This window comes from Cydia fagiglandana, chromosome 20, assembly GCF_963556715.1.
Source record: "Cydia fagiglandana chromosome 20, ilCydFagi1.1, whole genome shotgun sequence".
Taxonomy (NCBI): Eukaryota; Metazoa; Arthropoda; class Insecta; order Lepidoptera; family Tortricidae; genus Cydia; species Cydia fagiglandana.
The window spans coordinates 7,132,043-7,152,279 of NC_085951.1; the positions used below are offsets into that span (position 1 = coordinate 7,132,043).

The 20,237-nt window shown below is 38.9% G+C and overlaps 3 protein-coding genes across 6 annotated transcripts in view; 1 reads left to right on the forward strand and 2 right to left on the reverse strand.

The window, feature by feature from the left end:
* Positions 1-20,237, reverse strand: part of LOC134674577 (flotillin-2) — a 352,073-nt gene that overhangs the window by 253,325 nt on the left and 78,511 nt on the right. The gene's annotated exons all lie outside the window — the stretch shown is intronic.
* The window catches only part of LOC134674549 (uncharacterized), a 420,725-nt gene that overhangs the window by 171,162 nt on the left and 229,326 nt on the right, over positions 1-20,237 (reverse strand). The gene's annotated exons all lie outside the window — the stretch shown is intronic.
* Positions 313-16,285, forward strand: LOC134674429 (glucose dehydrogenase [FAD, quinone]-like). The gene is made up of 5 exons (XM_063532495.1): positions 313-378; positions 3,653-3,860; positions 8,588-8,698; positions 14,238-14,382; positions 14,715-16,285. The coding sequence occupies exons 1-5, from the start codon at positions 350-352 to the stop codon at positions 16,085-16,087; spliced, it is 1,866 nt and encodes a 621-aa protein (XP_063388565.1). The 5' UTR covers positions 313-349; the 3' UTR covers positions 16,088-16,285.

Consider the following 20,237-nt stretch of genomic DNA (forward strand, 5'->3'; position numbering starts at 1 on the left):
GCGTAGAATGTAGATTCTTGACTTTTCACCGCTTCAGTTACAAGCACTGCACCTTCTAGTACAGGAAAAATCTAGAACTTTAGTAATCACGTGTCAATCAACTAATCATGCAAGCCAAATGAGTACAAACACGATAAGCAAAACAAACGAAACTTTTGCGTCAGACCTTTTGATGAAGTCCCCTTAATGGCAAATCTCATAACTAATAACAGGCTAATTTCGTGATTTTTCCACAGGTATTTAGTTATTATGTTGATAAACGACAATTAGTTCGATAAATTGTGCACTACTGTTAGGCGATCAGTCAAATTATTACCTCAGCCGTGAAAGGTTCGTGAAGCGACAAGATATGAAAAATCTGTGGATCATATACTTAAGGTAGGCTCCGGGTTTCTTATTCTAAACCTATTTAGATTATTCTAATCTTCCTGTGATCTATCAGATTATTGGCTTGTCTTACACTTATTGATTGAGTGGGTGCGAAGGCAAAAAAGATTTTGTATACCTATGTCTTTCGGCTATCGGGGTGTTCTCATCTATAAGTCGTAATTATCAACCAATTCTTGTGAAATTTTAATTTTAAGTGTAATAATAAATGTGTATTTAGTTTTTGGATTTGTGGGGGTTCGGTAGGCCGCTGTCCTAAACGACTCTGCCTAGAAATTAGTGTCCGACCGAAGGTTCGGTTTCGGTTTCGTTTTCGGCCAGTTTCGGCCAAAAAATCATGTATCGGCTGTAGTTTCGGTTTCGGCCAAAAAACGGCCGGACCTTTCGGCCGGGCCGAAACTTACCAAATGGTACTTCGGAATAAGACCAAAAGTTGGGGAATAAGTAGGACAACAATATTAATACCTACATATTAGTTATACTGATTCATGTATAGGTACAGAAATTAATTGGTTTATTATAAAACACAATTCCACTAATGAGGGCGCCACTGGACGGTCGACGCAGTCTTAAGAGGCTTTCAATACCTATAACGCGCACACTATCTAATTGTTTCGGAGTGAATGAGTGATTTTACCTCAATTTACTATTGGTTTGTGTTCCACATGTCCTCTACTTCAGCTTAGCCTTTGGCCTTCCTGCGCCATGCTCGGCCTGCGGTCTCGCTTTCTAATACAATGGACATTGGTTGGAATCTCTGCTCAACTACTTATCCTGAAGCCTGAAGCACGGCTTTGACTTCGCATGAAAGTTCGCCTCTGGGGCATTTCGGACTTTTAGGCCCAGGTGAAGATTGGTACCCGGCCTTGCGATATTGTCAACAAAAAATTTCGCGCTCGCTTTTTTGGTTGGTTTTTTAGGGTTCCGTACCCAAAGTGTAAAACGGGACCCTATTACTAAGACTTCGCTGTCCGTCCGTCCGTCCGTCTGTCACCAGGCTGTATCTCACGAACCGTGATAGCTAGACAGTTGAAATTTTCACAGATGATGTATTTCTCTTGCCGCTATAACAACAAATACTAAAAACAGAATAAAATAAAGATTTAAATGGGGCTCCCATACAACAAACGTGATTTTTGACCAAAGTTAAGCAACGTCGGGAGGGGTCAGTACTTGGATGGGTGACCGTTTTTTTTTTCTTTTTTCTTTTTTTTTTGCATTGTGGTACGGAACCCTTCGTGCGCGAGTCCGACTCGCACTTGCCCGGTTTTTGGTTAACCCTGTATCTACATATTAACTTGACTTGAGAGTTAGACCAAGAAAATTCTGCAATGATTTTGATAGCATACGCAGTGCAACTAGTGCAAATGTTATTTATACGTCATAATTTCATAGAAGTTTTGACGTTTAAAATAACACTTGCACTGCTTGTGTTATCAAAATTGTTGCAGAATTATCTTGGTCTAACTCTAGTAATTTTCTTAAAAAACTGCTTAAGTAACATCAATTTCAAGGATATTGGGTGTTGACAGCCCCATAACATGTGTATAAAAGGGATTTTATGTCATTTTTCCAACGATTTTAACAAGTCTACAAAAGTTTCGGTTTCGGTTTCGGCCGAAACTAGAGCCAAAGCCGAACATTCGGTTTCGGTTTCGGTTTCGGCAAAAATCATGTTTCGGTCGGACACTACTAGAAATCCGGTTTTCCTTACGAATCCCAAGCAAGATTCATTTGACGTCACATTTTGTGATTAGGTGTCGATTGGAAAAAGGGTAACGCATTTTTTTGTTTTATAAATTTTATATGTGCATATAAATATTTTTATTATAAAATATAGCTGTACCAAATTTGGTGATTTAAGTACATGTAAAAAATCTTAAATATTTTATTTGAAAGGGTTATTGCATGCAAATGGCAAATTCTTGCAGATAACGTAAACTAGTAAATAATTATTTCATAAATTGTCTTTCCAATTATTTTTATTTCGGATAAGCCATGAATAAGCAATGGATACGACAGTTACCTACTACACTCAAGTGGAATGCAAATATCTATACAAAGTGATCCGTATAATTGCTCTTGAGTGTAAATAGATGGATGATTAGAACAGCAATGAACTTATCAAGTTTTCGCTCATCCTCATCAAAGATCAAGGCAATGTATATATCCTGGTGCCAATTGTACTGAGAGTATCTGACTTCTGATTCTGATTATCAACAAACCCAAGACCTCCGTGGCAAAAATGAATAATTATTGTACAATAATGAGTATTAAGAGGTTACGGCCAGGCGAAGGTCATTTATTCAGTAAAATATGTGATACTTAGATACATAAAATACCTTCGCCCAACAAAGGAATTTTTTGCGAAAAGTTAAAAGTGTCGGGGAAATCATTATAATACCTACGTCATATGCAGAGGCCCTAAGTACAGAAAATATCGAACAAAAAAGTCATTAAAAAGTCACCTCCGCTGTGACACTATCAAGGTGGAACCGCGATCTAAGTTCCAAGATAGGGAGTGCAGAGCGGTAGAAGACAAGGGATCATATATGAGTTGAGTGGTAACGCGCTCTCCTAACACAAAACCTCTGTCATACAGGCTCTAGCGAACTTGACCATCACAGTACCGGTGTAGCCCTTATTGCAACAGGATAAGGTCTATCTAGTTAAGTGTATTGCTGTCACAAGTATCAACAGATAGGAAGTGTAGCGTTGCAGAAGGCGTCGGCATGAGTTGAGTGATATCGCGCTCACCTAACACAAACCTCTGTTATACCTAGCGAACTTGACCGCTACAGTAACGTTGTAGACCTTATCGCAACAGGATAAGGTCTATCAATAGTTAGTTAAGTGTATTGCTGTCAAAAGTATCAATAGTTACGGGGTGCAGAGCTGCAGGAGGCTTCGGCATGAGTTGAGTGATATCGCGCTCACCTACGACAAACCTCTGTCATACCTAGCTAACTTGACCACTACAGTACCGTTATATACCTTATTACAACCGGATAAGGTCTATCAATGGTTAGTTAAGTGTACTGCTGTCACAAGTATCAACAGATAGGAAGTGCAGCGCTGCAGAAGGCGCCGGCATGAGTTGAGTGATATCGCGCTCACCTAACACAAACCTCTGTTATACCTAGCGCACTTGACCACTACAGTACCGTTGTATACCTTATTACAACCGGATAAGGTCTATCAATGGTTAACGGTATCGCTGTCACAAGTAACCCTTGACTTCCACTCACGCCTTTTCCTATTTCAGTTTATCATGCGTACTCGGCGGGGTGCTGTCGCAGCAGCCCTCATTCTTCGATGCAGTGTCAGGGCTACTCCGCGACACCAACAACCTGTATCTTGGGGAGCCCCCTGACGCCGAGGAGCTGTACTCGGAGTACGACTTCATCATCATAGGCGCCGGAACTGCTGGGTGCGTGCTTAGCAATCGGCTCACGGAAGTTGAAGATTTTAAGGTTAGTATATTGCCGTAAACTAGTACTAAATGCAAGTAGCAAATGTATGAACTTGCACTAAATGCTAAACCTATGGAAGTATGGAACCACAGATAATAACTAAAGGGCTCCACAACTCGTATTATACAATGTCTTAGTAAAAGGGCTCCACCCATCACAGTTTCATAACACCACACAATGGTGTAGTGCATATTGTTTTCCATCGTATTTTCTCGGAAACGTTCGTATCTGACTGAAATAGCAAGACACGTTCGAACGTTTCTGTGAAAATATAATGGAATATATATATTTATGCCCTACATCTGTATTGTGTAAACACGCCTAGCCAAGATCACAATCGTTGATAGAAAACACCAATTGAAACTTAAAATCTAATATAGGTATTAGGTATGAAAATAATCACGTCGTAGCATTTGTCAACCCGATACCTTTTTTTCCTTATTTGTACATTAAGTGCCCCAACTTAAGTCCTCACTTTGATATACTAGGTTACTATGTTAGACTACTACTGTTCGATGTCATGTTGGCTAGCCTCCCAGGCCCTTATAAGGTGTAAAAAAAGTCATGTTAACGTACTCGTATAATTAATTACATACATTAATAGACCCATTGATAAACAAACTAGACAGTTTTCAAACAAAAAAATCGTCACGTTTGACGTAATTTATTCGCAACGACACGCATTACGCCATAATTAATTGGTATAATTTAAACAAACGTTCAATCAAACCCTTTTTTTGCACACTTCAGATCAGATAACAATAAATAGGTAAGTACAAATAACCTACCTTAAGTTTTATATACGTAAGCAAAAGTTAAAATAACAACAACAACGTAACGATCTTTTCCAGTTTTTTGCGATAGTTGAGTTAGAAGAAAACAAAAAGTATGCAAGGCCAAAGAATAATACTTACATTATCAAATTATTCACAAATAAATAGGGATGTAAAAAAAATTGTGACGTAAAAATATCCTTAAACCAGAAGCGTCAATTTTGATTCTGACAGATCATATACATATCACATTCAGATTAAATGGGGTTGGCAACTGTCAAAGGTTTGCATAGATGGCGCCATCATAGCTTGCACCTTTTTCTATGAGATTTGGCTTAAAGAGCTGGCATCCAGGGCATTAAAAAAACAAAAATTTGACACAATTCTAGGGATTGACAGGGCAAGCCATAGCTATGATGGCGCCACCTGCTTAATACTTCGACCGGCCAACCCTATTAATAACCTCTTTAAGTATTATTTTGTTACTATGACATAAAAAGCATACCTAACGCCAAATTCGAAGAAACCATATCTCATATAATTAACCCAGATATTTATCAACCCCCTTATTCATTAGTACATTGTGTATTAAGGGCGGGAAATAAGAAATTACGAACGAGTGTCAATTTTAAGCCCGACGCGAAGCGAGGGCTTAAAATGTTCACGAGTTCGGAATTTCTTTACCGCCCGTGGCACACACAATGTTTTTCATCACACTTGTAAGGAAAAAAAGGAGAATTAATAAAAACAAACTTCTGTATAAAACACTTTTCCGCCCTAGGGCGAAAATTTCAATTTCCCGCCCGCAAGCCCTACGTGTAAATAAGTGTTTTTCATCACACTTGCTCGGAAAAGATTTTTTCCGCCCTAGGGCGAAAATTTCAATTTCCCGCCCGCAAGCCCTACGTGTAAATGAATCTTTTCCGAGCAAGTGTGATGAAAAAAACTTTACGGGCCTGATTCAGTTAAATTATGTTGTATCCCTTTCTTACAAATACATGTCAAAATGACTTGATACAGACATAAAATGCATTGTTTTACTAACTAGACTAACAATTGCTACTATTGCTTTACAGGCGTTCTGATTTATTCAATTTCAATCATGTTTACTGTCTGTTTTATTACTTTTATATGCATAAATATTGGAAATTTCTTTTCAACTTTTCATTTTGCGGAATCCTGTATGAGTTTTTTTTTAATCTAATAAAAATAGTGAATCATTTCATTTGTATTGTATCCCGTACTCCGCCCGCTACTTATCCACGTCTAAGGGCCCCCCCCACATCTGGCGTCTTTCGAGGGTCGGCGTCTACAATTCTATGACCGACGTCGACGCAACGTCGACGCAGCGTCGACGCAACTGCGCAGCGACGTCATTTTCCATAGCGCTGGACCGACGCCGACGCTCGAAAGACGCCAGATGTGGGTTGGCCCTAAACTGCAAAACGTAATTCAAGACCAAAAAAAGTAAGAAATGTTGCCACTTTTTTACTAGCGCGTCTTGTATTTATGTACACAAAAATAAATTAAAGTACTTTTTTAAATCGTAGGAGAAAAATTAGTAATAAATAAATTATCTTACGGCTCGATTCGGGAAATGAATTAGATCTCTACTAGACCTCAACAAGTTACGATATGGATAATTTAAAGATATTTGTAAGATAGATAGTATGTCAAATTTGACGTTTCCGCGATTCTGGAGGTCCTCTTCAACGATTTCGACAAGTAATGACTTAGATATCCAAGTCACATCTAGTCGATATCTAATGTAAATCTAGTTGATCTATATATCGTCTCTAGATCTTGTGATTATCTCGTTTCCCGAATACGCGTGTTAGTGTGATTATTTATCAAAAGGAATTTACTATTTTACAAACAAATTATTGCAGTGGCAACATTGTCTTACTTTTTTTGATCTTGAATTACGTTTTGCAGTATAGTGGCAAACACCTATTGTACGATAAAACATTCGATCCCTTTTTCACCCCGTTAGGGATTGAAAATCAAAGAATACTTTCTTAGTGGAGCTCTACAACCTTCCTACCTTCAATTCAATGATTAAGACGAAACAGGAGCTGAGTTTTAAATATTTTAGGTAAATATACCCGTCTCGCTAACGGAAGCGGCTCGTAAAACTAGTGCGATAAGGATAAGGCGAAAAATCCTGCGTAAAAATCTCAAAAATCGAGGTTTCGTACTCGACTGTTTCCTCCTCCAAAACTTAACCAATCGTAACCAAATTTGGAAATCTAAATGATTATGAAATTATCTGTGTCGGACCGTTTTGATTTTTTGGCTAATTGATATCAGTTTTGAATACTACGCCTCTCATTGCGGGATAGTCACTGAGGCCATTTTGGCCATTTTTGAGGGGCTCTAGCGCCATAAAAACAAAAATATCTAAAAAAGCAAAACGGTCCGACACAGATATTGACAATATTAATCTGTGTTGAAAAAACCATTACTCTAGCATCAAAACCCACGGAGGAAACAGTCGAGTACGTTTGTATGGAGAAATGACCACTCCTGTTGGCTCTTAAGGATGAGTGTTGTCTATTCCTATTGAAACTGAAACTGAAACTGAATTACTTATAAACTGAAGCACACACACACACACGCGCACACACACACACACACACACACACACACACACACACACACACACACACATACAAACACACACGCATACACACTATCGTATAGTTGATATTAAACAACAATAAATATATTTAATATTTAATAATTAATTAAAAATATAGCATAACTAACTGAATTAATATTATGTACCTACATACATTAATACAGAACGGGTTCTCCTGATACAGGTATACATATACTTACAAGGAGGACTCAAAACGAATTGTATTCAAATTGTACTGTTTAACACAATAAACATTTTTTCATTTTCATTTTCATTTTCATTTTTCATTTTTCATTGACAAGCGCTCACTCACGCGTGTTAATGACCACTCCGTTGGTTATATCTCCCGCGCTTCAAATGAACTCGATTTGGAATCACTGGCAGTCATTTAATTGACAAATAAAAATGCTGGAGAAGAAAAAGTTACATAACATAAGGGTGTTTAGCTTCATCTGATTATAATCTACCAGTCGTATAGTAGAGGCGATATGCTTCGCTATGCGACGGACTTAAAAAATGATAAGATCTCGATATGAGTCACCGCAATCATGGAAAATACGGAGTGAAACAGTTACTTTTAAATATTTCCATGTACAAACAGCAATACACTTAACTGTCCAGAGGTAAACCTTATTACAAAAGGCATAAGGTTCACTGATGGACAGTTAAGAGTGTGGGCGATGGTATGAATATATTTCTTATTGCATTAATCTTCTTGCATAGCTTCCCTTCACTGTTCATTTGTTTAGAGAATAGCACGTCCATGTGAATGACTATTAATTACTATATCGAGTGTGATGGGCACCTTTGCATCGGGGACAGCCCGAGACGGGCTTCATAAGGCAATTGATTATACACTTATTTAGTTTATATTTAAGTTTAGTTTTTAATTAGTTTTATGTTTAGTTTATGTGTTATTTTAATTATGATATACATTATATAATGAGTGTAAAAATTATACAATTATATATATAACATAATAAACGTGTTGTTAAGCCATTTCCAAAGCTGTCTGCCTGTCTGTACTACCTAACCTACCAAAGAGCGTGAAATACAACGTTAACGTTAATCGATACTTTTTGTCAATATTGACTTAGCCTCATTTAGGCAGAGCAATAAAAAGAATGCATGTTACATAGCTATATTTCATTTCAATCGATTTAATGAATTCTAATTATATATTCATTGTATTCTGTAATTATGTAATAGAAACCGCACGCATGTTTAGCCGATACAGTTTTCGTTAAATTTAATTAGATAGATTATTCTTATTTATTACGATTATTATTGTATAATATGTCGCGCCTTTACAGGTGCTTCTAATAGAAGCGGGCGGCAGTGAGCAGCTTTTCATGGACATCCCTGTGATGGCCACTATGCTACAGTTCACCGACGCCAATTGGGACTACCACACTGAGCCACAGGTACCCACTCTATTTTTACACACTATTATTTAGCTTCACTACGTATATACCTATATCTCTTTGTATATACGGTGAATTCTGGGTCGTGTTCCAGAACCACTTTTTCTGACTCTGTAAATGATCCACATTACCATACGGTAGTATTTGATTAAAAGATAATTACTTTAATTATTCTTATTTTTTAAGTAAAATTAATGTTATACTAAGTAATTATGGTCACCCTATGACTTTTCACATACGCTGTATGGAAAGCGACAAGACGTCACATTGAGTAGGGTCACCAAATTGTATGCAAAAATGTTTTTTCCTACTTGTCATCTGGAAAATAATCATCATTATTGGTGATAAACAATAATTAACAACATCATTGGATTCTGTATGTCTGGTTCTCTTGCTCCACGACCCCGAAATCCCCCTGTATACGGTGCTTTAAATCTTGTAACTTAAATTTGAATCACATCCGGATGTCTGATTGTGCTGGAATTTCCATATTTACTTCCATATGTCCGATGACATTGCAATAATATGCTAACATGGATCTCTGATCTGATGATGCAAAATGAAGGTAGCCAAAGGAACTTTTCTATGGAAAAACATAAACACATTGAGTTTAGGCTCATTTGAAAGGTGTCACTTAAGGTGCTCTTTCTCTCTACTACATCAAACCAAGTTATTTTAACAATCTAGTCAATCAGCCTAAGAGCTCTTTAGGAACCTAGCCTCATTCAAGGTGAAGGTCAGATATCAATTTTAAGCAAACGAGGAAAGCCTCTACTGTTGCTGATTAAATGGACAAGATCAGACATTGTAATAACGATTCCGAGTACGCATCAATGCCAAGTCGACGCAAAAATCGAAAAATCTTAGCAATTTGTTTTATTTCGGAACAAAATCTAGAAATGAAATTTTTACACTGTACGGGTAAAATACTAAAGAAATAACAGCGGCCTTTATTCGATTTTATAAAAAATCAATCAGCAGATATAAGAATGCACATTTTAAGATTACGTAATTTCCATAACATACCTATGTATAGAATGAACAAAAACATAATACACAAAATGAACACGATAGCAGACAGACAGACATATTCGAATTGTTCACCATCACACAAAAACACTGACTACTTCAAGTCAATCAATACGTGTAAAAAATAACGAAACAAACCCGATGCAAATTTATTTCAGTTCAATACGATTTAAATACCATTGAAGTAATTAGTACTTATACAAGTTAAGCTAGGTCACATTTGTATCATTTTGCCTTATCATATTTCCGTTCGCGTACCTAGTACCGACGCAGGTCGTCTACATCTTTTTGCATCCACAGTCCTTAATAACGATTATGATACATGTCGGTGCTACGCAACGGAGATATGATTATGGCCAAATGATACAGATGTAGACTTGTGAACCTAGCTATGAAAAATGATGGACTGGGTCATAAAAATGTTTTTATCGCTGCAAGTTAATTCTATCGCATGTAAGAAAGCTCTTATAACCGACGTGTTTAACTCGACGACGACGACTTATGAAGTTATGACTTTATTATGAAGATAACAATCTGTTTTTGATGGTCCCAAAAAAAAGGTCTTCGCAAATTCGTAGGCCGACGTGGGGACTCACCACAAAGATTACGAAGGACTTATCTCAATGTTACAGTAACAGATTGCCGATAGGAAACGTTGTATAACTATTACTAAACGTACGTGCCTACAGAGCTAAGGGCGACGCTTACGTGACAGTTGACACTTGCTCATGATAGATAATTTCAATGACAATGACTTTTCCTCGACCTAATTGGGATGTCAAACCTGGTTTGGGTCGTGTAATCTAGAACCACTTACCGGACGTTCATTAGGTCATACCCGTTATTCAACATTCGCATATCAAACCGTAATATTTTAATAACATCAAAGAGTTTTTAATAAATAAGCAAACACTTTATTGTACGAAAAGAAAGGAATATTGGTTACATCAGATAAAACATAAATGTGTAGTACAAAGGCGAACTTATCCCTAAGTTTTTATATATACGCAAATAGATTAATACTGTTATGGGAGGTGATATGGACATGGTATTGGCTATGGTTTAAGCTGTCCTTAGATTAATTCTTACTTGTTTTATTTATGAGTATTAAGAACTACAGTTTGAAGACATGTGAGATTCCGTATTCTGGTCAGGACTGATGCCATACTATACTTAAATTTACGTGCGTGATGTTTAAGCGTGATGTGTCAAAGAATGTAAAATTGTATTGGTAATCGACAAAAAATCATCCGAATGTGAAAGCAAGCTTCATACTTGATAACACAAAAACTGGGTCAATTTCAAAGTCGTGGCCATGTTAAGTTGACAATGACAACGAAACAGACATTAAAAATAAAACTTTAATTCCTTTTACTACCTGTTTTTCGATAGTAATTAACATGACTAGTTAAAAAAACAACGGAACACTCAAGGCCTAGTAGGTTCGCATTCTTCTCTCACTCTCGCAAATTAGGTACGTTAATCAGAATACGTACACAATACGAGTATATTGCCTGACTGGGGGGCGGGAACAGATGGGAATGAACCTATTCCCATCTGTGGCCGACAGGGACAGATGAGAATGAATCATTCCCATTTGTGCCCGCCCGCTGGTCAGGCTGGTCAGGCAATATGTACCCATTATAGGTATATGATTTTTATATCAATATGTATTAGGTATGTCTTCATTCCTATCTGACCTCCCTCCCCCCCGGATCACCTTATTTTTTGGTTACTACAAGGTCCTTTAAAAAATTTGCACTGTTGTTCAGCGCGCAAGTGAACGCGTCGGCAACCATAGTGCGTCGTGTCGGAGCCTGACTTACGTTCCATGCAATTTGAATATTTATCGCGAATAAAGTACTAAGTGTACTCTATGTAGGTATAGATAGATATTACATCAGACCAGGATTTTTCTCAGCGTAAACCTCGGCTCATGACGGATATAATTTTAAATGTTTCGAAAAAATCGCGGGCCGTCTCCTCGATCTAGCTAGCTAAGCTAACTTACCGCATGGTGCCCTAAATAGCTAGGCAAAAATCGTTAATATAAAACACCAATAGAAACGGAAATGGCCTCGTGACTTTTCGCATCTGTAATTACGACTCGGATGAGCGGTGGTGGCCGAGTGGATATGACGTCCGACTTTCAATACGGGAGGCCGCGGGTTCCAATCCTGGCTCGTACCAATGAGTTTTTTCGGAACTTATGTACGAAATATAATTTGATATTTACCACTAGCTTTTCGGTGAAGGAAAACATCGTAAGGAAACCTACATATATCTGAGAAGAAATTCAAATGTGTATGTGAAGTCCCCAATTCGCACTGGGCAAACATGTGGACTAATAGCCCAAGCCTGTCCCGAGGAGGCCTTGCTCAGCAGTGGGACGTATATAGGCTGAATTATAAAAAACCGGGCAAGTGCGAGTCGGACTCGCGCACGAAGGGTTCCGTACCAAAAAAACAAAAAAAAAGCAAAAAAAAAACGGTCACCCATCCAAGTACTGACCCCTCCCGACGTTGCTTAACTTTGGTCAAAAATCACGTTTGTTGTATGGGAGCCCCATTTAAATCTTTACTTTATTCTGTTTTTAGTATTTGTTGTTATAGCGGCAACAGAAATACATCATCTGTGAAAATTTCAACTGTCTAGCTATCACGGTTCGTGAGATACAGCCTGGTGACAGACGGACGGACGGACGGACGGACAGCGAAGTCTTAGTAATAGGGTCCCGTTTTACCCTTTGGGTACGGAACCCTAATTACGACTCATGTTTGCTTTTCGATTAGCGTTTATCCCGCCCGCTCCTACGTCTAGCTTGCCACCAAGACGTCATTTTAGTCACTACTGTAATGTTATCTTTGTATCATCCATATTAAGAACTTTTTACCCAGCATTCAGAACATGATGCGTTCATCTAACCTTAGTGCGTTTATTGAGCCTCGATTAAACCACTTGTAATGCACGGCACAGCATCGGCGGCACGAGGCCAGTTCAGACTATTATCCGATTATACAAACAATTGTTCTTTTAAAAGGCAACAAAGTTGGACTAATGACGCCCTGAGACTATGGCTACGTAATTAGGAATGTGTTCTAGCCGGTTGCATTCAAATTATTCAAAAGTCGATTATCGTAATTAAATTATAGAAACATTGAGTATTATATGCTATGCGATGACTTCTACGTTACGAAAAACATTAACGTAACTATGTTGTCAAAGTCTTCAGATACAGTCAGTTCCAGTACAGAATAATAGGTACATATTGAGATTTGTGGTGTCCTGAACACCGTATACTTACATTAACGATCTCATTTTAAAACAATCTGAACAAAATGATGCGCGTAAATGGACAAGGAAGAATTGTTGGCACAGTGAAAAGAAAAATAACTAAGTATTTAATATAAAATAGGTCTACAAATCAGGACTCAAAACGCCTAACAAATAGGTACAAAAGGAGAGATATGATAGAGGGATTCTTAGGTGTACAATTACAGGATGTCACATATTCGACTTGGTGAACAGCTAGCTAAGAACCTGCATTCCCCATTTCCCACCACCACTGGGCTGCCAACTTCTTGAAGATAAATTAGATAGCTCATTTCTTGACAATCAAGTACAGGTTTCGAGCCAGACGTCGTTACCGCAGCGACAATGGTGTCATTATCGCACTGGTAGTTACCGCTTTTGTTTTCTTTCTAAGGTTTCCCAAGTAGTAAAATTATGAGTAATGCAAAGTCTACAAACCGGAATAAGACGATGGGATACCAAAATCATCACAGACAGAAACCGTCCCCTGTCCAAGATAAACCTAACAAAACCGCTCACCCTTGGATCTTTTGAGATGCAACCTCAAAAGATCCAAGGGTGAGCGGTTTTGTGAGCGACAGAAGAGTTTTTGTGGCATAAAGTAGATTGAGATATTATACAGCATTTATTTTCTCAACTTAACAGTTGGTTAGGTACTCTGTTATACTTACGATAAACTATTTGATGTAGGTAACTCACCCCGGAACCAACAAAATAGATCAAAGAAACATTAACACGCAGGATCCCTAATTTCCAACAAAGGTTAATTGGTTTACCCTAGTTGGCCCTACAACATTTTTAATGGAGTGTAGCTGTAGCTAAATATTTTTTGTGGTGTTTCATTCACCAAATACGACGACTGTATTAAAAATTTAATCTTAATCTCTGTCCGACTATAATTAATATGTACATATCTGAATATTACTAGACACAAGTGTAGTTTCAAATAGACTGCTTATAAATAACCTTCTCTCGTAGTCGGGTTACAAAAGCTTAAGGGTGAATGAAACATCCGAGAATATAAATTTATTAATACATAATGTATTATTAATATTGGGTTACGCCTACGCCCACACCACTCATGCAAGAGTTCACGTCAAATTTCTATAGTATGTATGGTTTGGTACGGCGCGAAAGTGGAATTTGCATTGACTTAATCAATTCCACTACACATGTTACTTATGCTATATTGTTACAGAGAGCTGGCTGCATGGGCATGCGCGAGGGTCGGTGCTCCTGGCCGCGGGGCCGCGTGGTCGGCGGCTCCTCGGTTCTGCACTCCATGATGCACACCAGGGGCAACAGGAGGGACTACGACCGGTGGGCGGCGAATGGCAACCCAGGTAACACCGCCTTATTATATATTTATTATATATATTTTCTCATTCAGAGCCCAGGCACAAAATAAATAATAGTACTAGGTACAGAAGACTCAATCTCTAACAAAACGTGTCTGATACGATCAGGACAGATATGGCCGCTAAGAGGCGACAGCGCCACGCGCGGCTTATGGCTAGCCACCAAAATTGGTGTGGAACGGATGTACATACATACTTGTAGCTACCTGTTGCAAAGCGAGGAAATCGCGGAGTGAGCCACGCCTGGCCTAGGTTAGAACTTGAGATATTGTATTATTTTCTTTATTTCTCATAGTTCTATTTGGTATATTCAACAGGATGGGACTTCGCATCAGTTCTCAAATACTTCAAGAAGTCTGAAAACATGCAAGTACCAGAGCTGAGAAGAGATAAAGTATACCATTCGACAAAGGGAGAGATGACCCTTCAGTATCCCAGCTGGAGAACGCGACTCTCTGACGCGTTCCTTCAAGCGGGCGTCGAGACTGGCGGGAATATAGTAGATTACAACGGAGAAAAACAAATCGGATATTCCATCATACAATTTACGATGAACAATGGAACTCGCATGAGTGCGAGTCGGGCTTTCCTTCACCCCATAAAATATAGAAAAAACTTCCACGTAACCAAGAATGCTATGGTGACGCGTATATTGATTGATCCTTGGACCAGACGAGCATACGGTGTGGAATTCCGCAAAGCTAATCGCCGCTACATCATAAAGGCGACGCGAGAAGTAATTCTGTCAGCTGGTGCTATTAATTCTCCTCAAATATTAATGATTAGCGGAATAGGCCCTAAACAGCACTTGACGGAGAAGAACATCACAACAATTGTAGATTTACCAGTCGGATATAATCTCCAAGACCACTGGGCATTAGGCGGTCTGACTTTCTTAATAAACACAACTGATTCTATCAGATCTGAACGCGTGGCTACATTCAGCAACATTCTAGAATATTTCAGCCATCATACAGGTCCTTTGTCAGCGCCAAGCGGAACTGAAGCTATCGCTTTTATCGACACAAATAATCCAAACGATCCCGACGGCTATCCTGATTTAGAGTTGCTGTTTGTGGCAGGCTCATTGGTTAGCCAGCCGTCATATAAACAAGCCTTCGCTATTGATGACCGTATCTACAACAAGGTTTACGGACCAATTCAAGATCGCGACACGTGGATGGTGTTCCCGATGCTTCTCCTCCCGGAGTCGAAAGGTCGGATAATGTTGAAGAATAAAAACCCTTATACAAAGCCGCTTATCTACGCAAACTACTTTTCAGATGGAGGCCACGACCAAAAGGTTATATTACATGGTATAAGAAAAATAATTGAGCTATCGAAGACTAAAGCGTTTCAAAAGTTTGGAAGTAGATTGCACGATATCCCGTTGCCCAATTGTGCTCATCACAAGTTCAACTCGGACGCGTATTGGTACTGTGCAATGAAGACTATAACGAATACGATTTATCATCATTGCTGTACGGCAAAGATGGGACCGCGAGACGACCCTGAAGCTGTCGTGGACTCGAGACTGAAGGTGTACGGCATAAAAGGACTGAGGGTAGTGGACGCCAGCATTATGCCGCATGTTCCAGCAGCGCACACCAACGCCCCAACTTTAATGATTGCCGAGAAGGCGGCTGATATGATCAAGGAAGACTGGGGCATACGTATCAAGCCGATTTAATTGGCATAATATCTAATATATACGATAATCCCAGTCTAGGCAATGAACTGACTTTTATGATTATGATTGATCGATCAGTAGCGATTTTTATTTTAAATTCTTATTTATTTGTTACTTAAGGTTTCTTTATTTTAATGATTCAAATTATATTAGACTAAAGTTACGAATATGAAGCTCAATAATTTATATTTACATTGTGTGAACATGTATTCATTATTCATTGCACCGAGTACCATTCTTAGCATGAGCAAATAATATCTTAAACCATCATTTATTGTGTGGTCCTTGGATTTTATATTTATACCAATGGTCTAGTCTAGGATTCATTTATTTATAATTTATTTTAATACAGGCTGTTACTGACCATCGGGCTTTAAATCCAGAGCTCGATTCTACTCGCTAAACTAAGCTACTTTTATTATGGCACCAACCCCGAAATCCCGATTTTTTTTTTTACTTTTTCATACATTTTGGCTGATCAGATGTCGACGTTTTTTATGGAAAAGCCAAAAAAAAATCCCCGATTTTAGGGTTGGTCCCATAGTAAAAGTAGCTCAGTTTAGCGAGTAAAATCAAGCCCTGAAATTAAAGCCCCATGGTCAGACACATACTGTATATCACCATTCAATTTACCTGCATCACAAGCGTGACTTGTATAGTAAACGTAATTTTATCTTAAAAATAGTTTATAAATAAGACCACAACAATCACTATGTTATTTATTCTTCTTCCTCGCGTTATCCCGGCATTTTGCCACGGCTCATGGGAGCTTGGGATCCGCTTGGCAACTACACTTATTTGTTAATTAGGTATTAGACTTTATTTCACTTGTAAATCGAAGTATATTAAGTATGTAATAAAAGGTGAATGACTCACTCCATTTTTTTTTTTATTATGAATGGGCTTACTCATGGCCACAGACTAGCCGAGGCGTAGACGTGGCCTACGATGGAGCGAGCTCGCCCAGAAGGTGCCTGTTCACTCTTGATTTGAAGGTTGCCGGGTTATAAGAACACGGAAATATAGACGCCGGCAAGGAATTCCATTCCTTGGCAGTGCGCATAAGGAAAGTAGAAGCAAAGCGCTTCGTGCGAATTGGTGGAATATCTACCAAGTAAGGATGGAAACCGGCCGTGCGTCTAAAAGTCCGATGGTAGAATGGGGACGGTGGAATAAGTTCGTGTAGATCTTGGGCACACTCCCCGAAGTGCAACCTGTAGAATACCGACAGGCTGGCGACTTTCCGCCGATGGGCCAAAGACTGAAGCATAGCCGTTAGCTTCTTGTCACCAATCATCCTCCTGGCTCTGCGCTCCACTGAGTCCAAAGCGGCGAGTTGGTATTTAGCTGAGCCATCCCACAGGTGGCTGCAATACTCCATACACGACCGGACTTGAGCTTTGTAAAGTGTTAGAAGCTGTCCAGGTGTGAAGTATCGCTTCACCTTATTTAAGACGCCCAGTTTTCTGGCCGCAGTTTGTGCTTTAGACTCAATGAAGCTGCCGAAGCTGAGGACTGAACTCAGCTCCATGCCGAGGAGTTCCAGGCTGTCGGTAATAGGTACAGATGCACCCCGGAAAGAAGGAGTCAGGTCGAATGGACTCCGTTTTGCGGAAAATAGACACGTCTGCGTTTTGGAGGCATTGAACGTGACTTACGTGACCAGATTGTCATCACCCCACTGGGAAACGAGACTAAGGGTCAAATTCATTCGCTCAACCATGGCCTCTCTCTGTGAACGTATATCCTCCCTGCTGTCCCTTGCACTAGCCAAATATCTCTCAACAACCGTACTGTCATCTGCATAACCTACAATGCTGGGTTGCAGCATGTCGTTAATGTGGAGCAGGAAAAGGGTTGCGGAGAGAACAGACCCCTGAGGAACAAATTCTCTTTTCGAATTGTCTTTCCGTTATCTATAGAAACCTGTTTGTTGAAATTTATTACCTAATTATTATAATATAAATGCTCCAAGATGATAGTTTAGGTTTAGGTTGAAAGAGAACAATGCGAAACTCGTTTTAAAAAATTGACATCTCTCCTTTTATTTTCTTTTAAAATTATTATGTAAAAATGCTTTGCCGTAGTTATTTTTTCACCACCATCACCAACATCATATTTACGAGTATTACGTCCCATTGCTGGGCACTGGGCACAGAAGTCTTCTCAATGTTCAAAAGGGTTTTCAGGGTTTATGACTTGACGCAGGACTTTCTTGTACGTAGGTTTACTCACGACGATTTTTTTTTTCAAAAAGAAAGATGACCTTTTTATTTAAACCACTTTTGTATGTAATATGGAATGTCGTTTCTACTTATTAAAACTCGCGAGCTCTTTCAATCCCAAGGAGAAAAGTTTTATGTACTCAGTTATGTTATCATAAAGGTAACGAAATGGACGGTACGTATGTAACATAGAACTTTTGTGGATCGTTTTATTAGATAGATAGGTAATTCATTTATTCATACCTACAACCTACAACATACATCGACACCAGATAAAAACCAAAGAAGAAAAGTACCTACAAAATAAAAGCATGCAAACTTAATTACCAAAACTACATAATGAGTAAGCCATGTGTCAGAGAAAATTGAGAGAGCTCGTGATCCTGAGTGAGTGTACAGTCGCCATCAGAAGCGGTCAGGGTGCTCACAAATATCTGAACACGCCTCTATTGTCAACGCGTTAGAGTGCGTGTTCAGATATTGTGAACACCTTGGCCGCTCCGATGTATCTGATGGCGACTGTACAACTTTAGTAAGATTCCAAGTGGTAAAAATCAAACTATTTTTTTTCATGAATTTCGATAATCATATTGACTTGGCTTGGCTTCGCCGGCATTTACATTATACACACGAACATACAGTAGGCTAGATGAATAAATTTACTGCTACGCTACGGCCATCTTGAACTTGAGGCACGTCCGGTCGACTTACACATAGGAACAAAGGAATACCCGACATCAACCTCGTTCGTGCGTAAATGTTGCTGTATACTGTACAGTCAAGGTAGGTACGGTAAAATATCGAAGAGACTTACGGCGCGATTCGGGAAATAAATTAGACATTCACTAGATATGAAATAGTAACGATATGTGACGTTCCACGGCAAAAGGTACCTTATGGCCGCAATAATATTGGAGCGGCTTTAATAATAGCGTTTAAGCGCCGACCGTCATAGGGTACCCTTTTTTCTTGGAACGTCACATATCGTTACTATTTCATATCTATTAGTGAATGTCTAATCCGTTTCCCGAATCGCGCCGTTATAGGGGATATTGCTGCAATGTTCTGCCGCCAGAGAGCAGCACTACCGACTCTAGTAAATTCATAGACTAACTTATACATACTGTGTCTTAAACAGTTTTTTGACAAGTTTTCACAGATAATAAAGTATGACATTAATGCATCAAGGCGGTTTGTTAACAAGGGCCTACCGGTAAACGCGAAAATCGTAATTTAGTTATCTGCCTGTTTATCGCTCGAATATGCAAGAGTGATAGAGAGATTAGATAACGAAATTTCGATTTTCAGGTAGACCCTCAGGTTGTGAGAGATAGTGGTAGTGGCGCTACCTACGCAGAGTTTCGCGTAATATTCCCTATTTAGCATAAAATTCATATTTATGTGTAGACTCGTTTTGGGTCATCGCGCCAGCCAAGTATGCGTACGCTACCTTATTGCCATACTTTGTGTCAGTGTTGCCAACTTGGTATAAATAATGCCAGATCTGGCATATTTTCACTCGTTTAAAGCACCAAAATTTTCCATTTAGCATCTGACATATTTTTAGCATAATTTAGTCTAAGCCAAATTTGCACCAAGTTGGCAGCAACAATATGCGCCATAGCCTTATGTGGTTCTGTTCTGATTTTGACTTTTGTGGACGGATGGACGTCGAGGGACTATAAAGCTGGTCAAACAGATCTTGTCAGTAGAAAAAGGCGGCAAATTGAAAAATGTATGTGTCTAATTTAATTATAAGTGACATTTTAGCATATTTAAAAAAACTTTGGCTTAATTTTGGCATATTCTAGACATAGTCTAGAATTTTTTCTAAATCCGAGTTGGCAACACTGCTTGGTGTAAGTATGACAGGTCCTGCGAGTACTTAAATATTAGATATTTTATTACAAAAACTATTCATTATA

What these genes read in the sequence shown, in the direction of transcription:
- LOC134674429 (XM_063532495.1), top strand. Translation starts at nt 350, where the DNA reads ATGAAAAATCTGTGGATCATATACTTAAG. An exon ending in CTGTGGATCATATACTTAAG is followed by an intron (nt 379 to 3,652) that starts GTAGGCTCCGGG and finishes TTCCTATTTCAG; the next exon opens with TTTATCATGCGTACTCGGCG. An exon ending in ACTACCACACTGAGCCACAG is followed by an intron (nt 8,699 to 14,237) that starts GTACCCACTCTA and finishes ATATTGTTACAG; the next exon opens with AGAGCTGGCTGCATGGGCAT.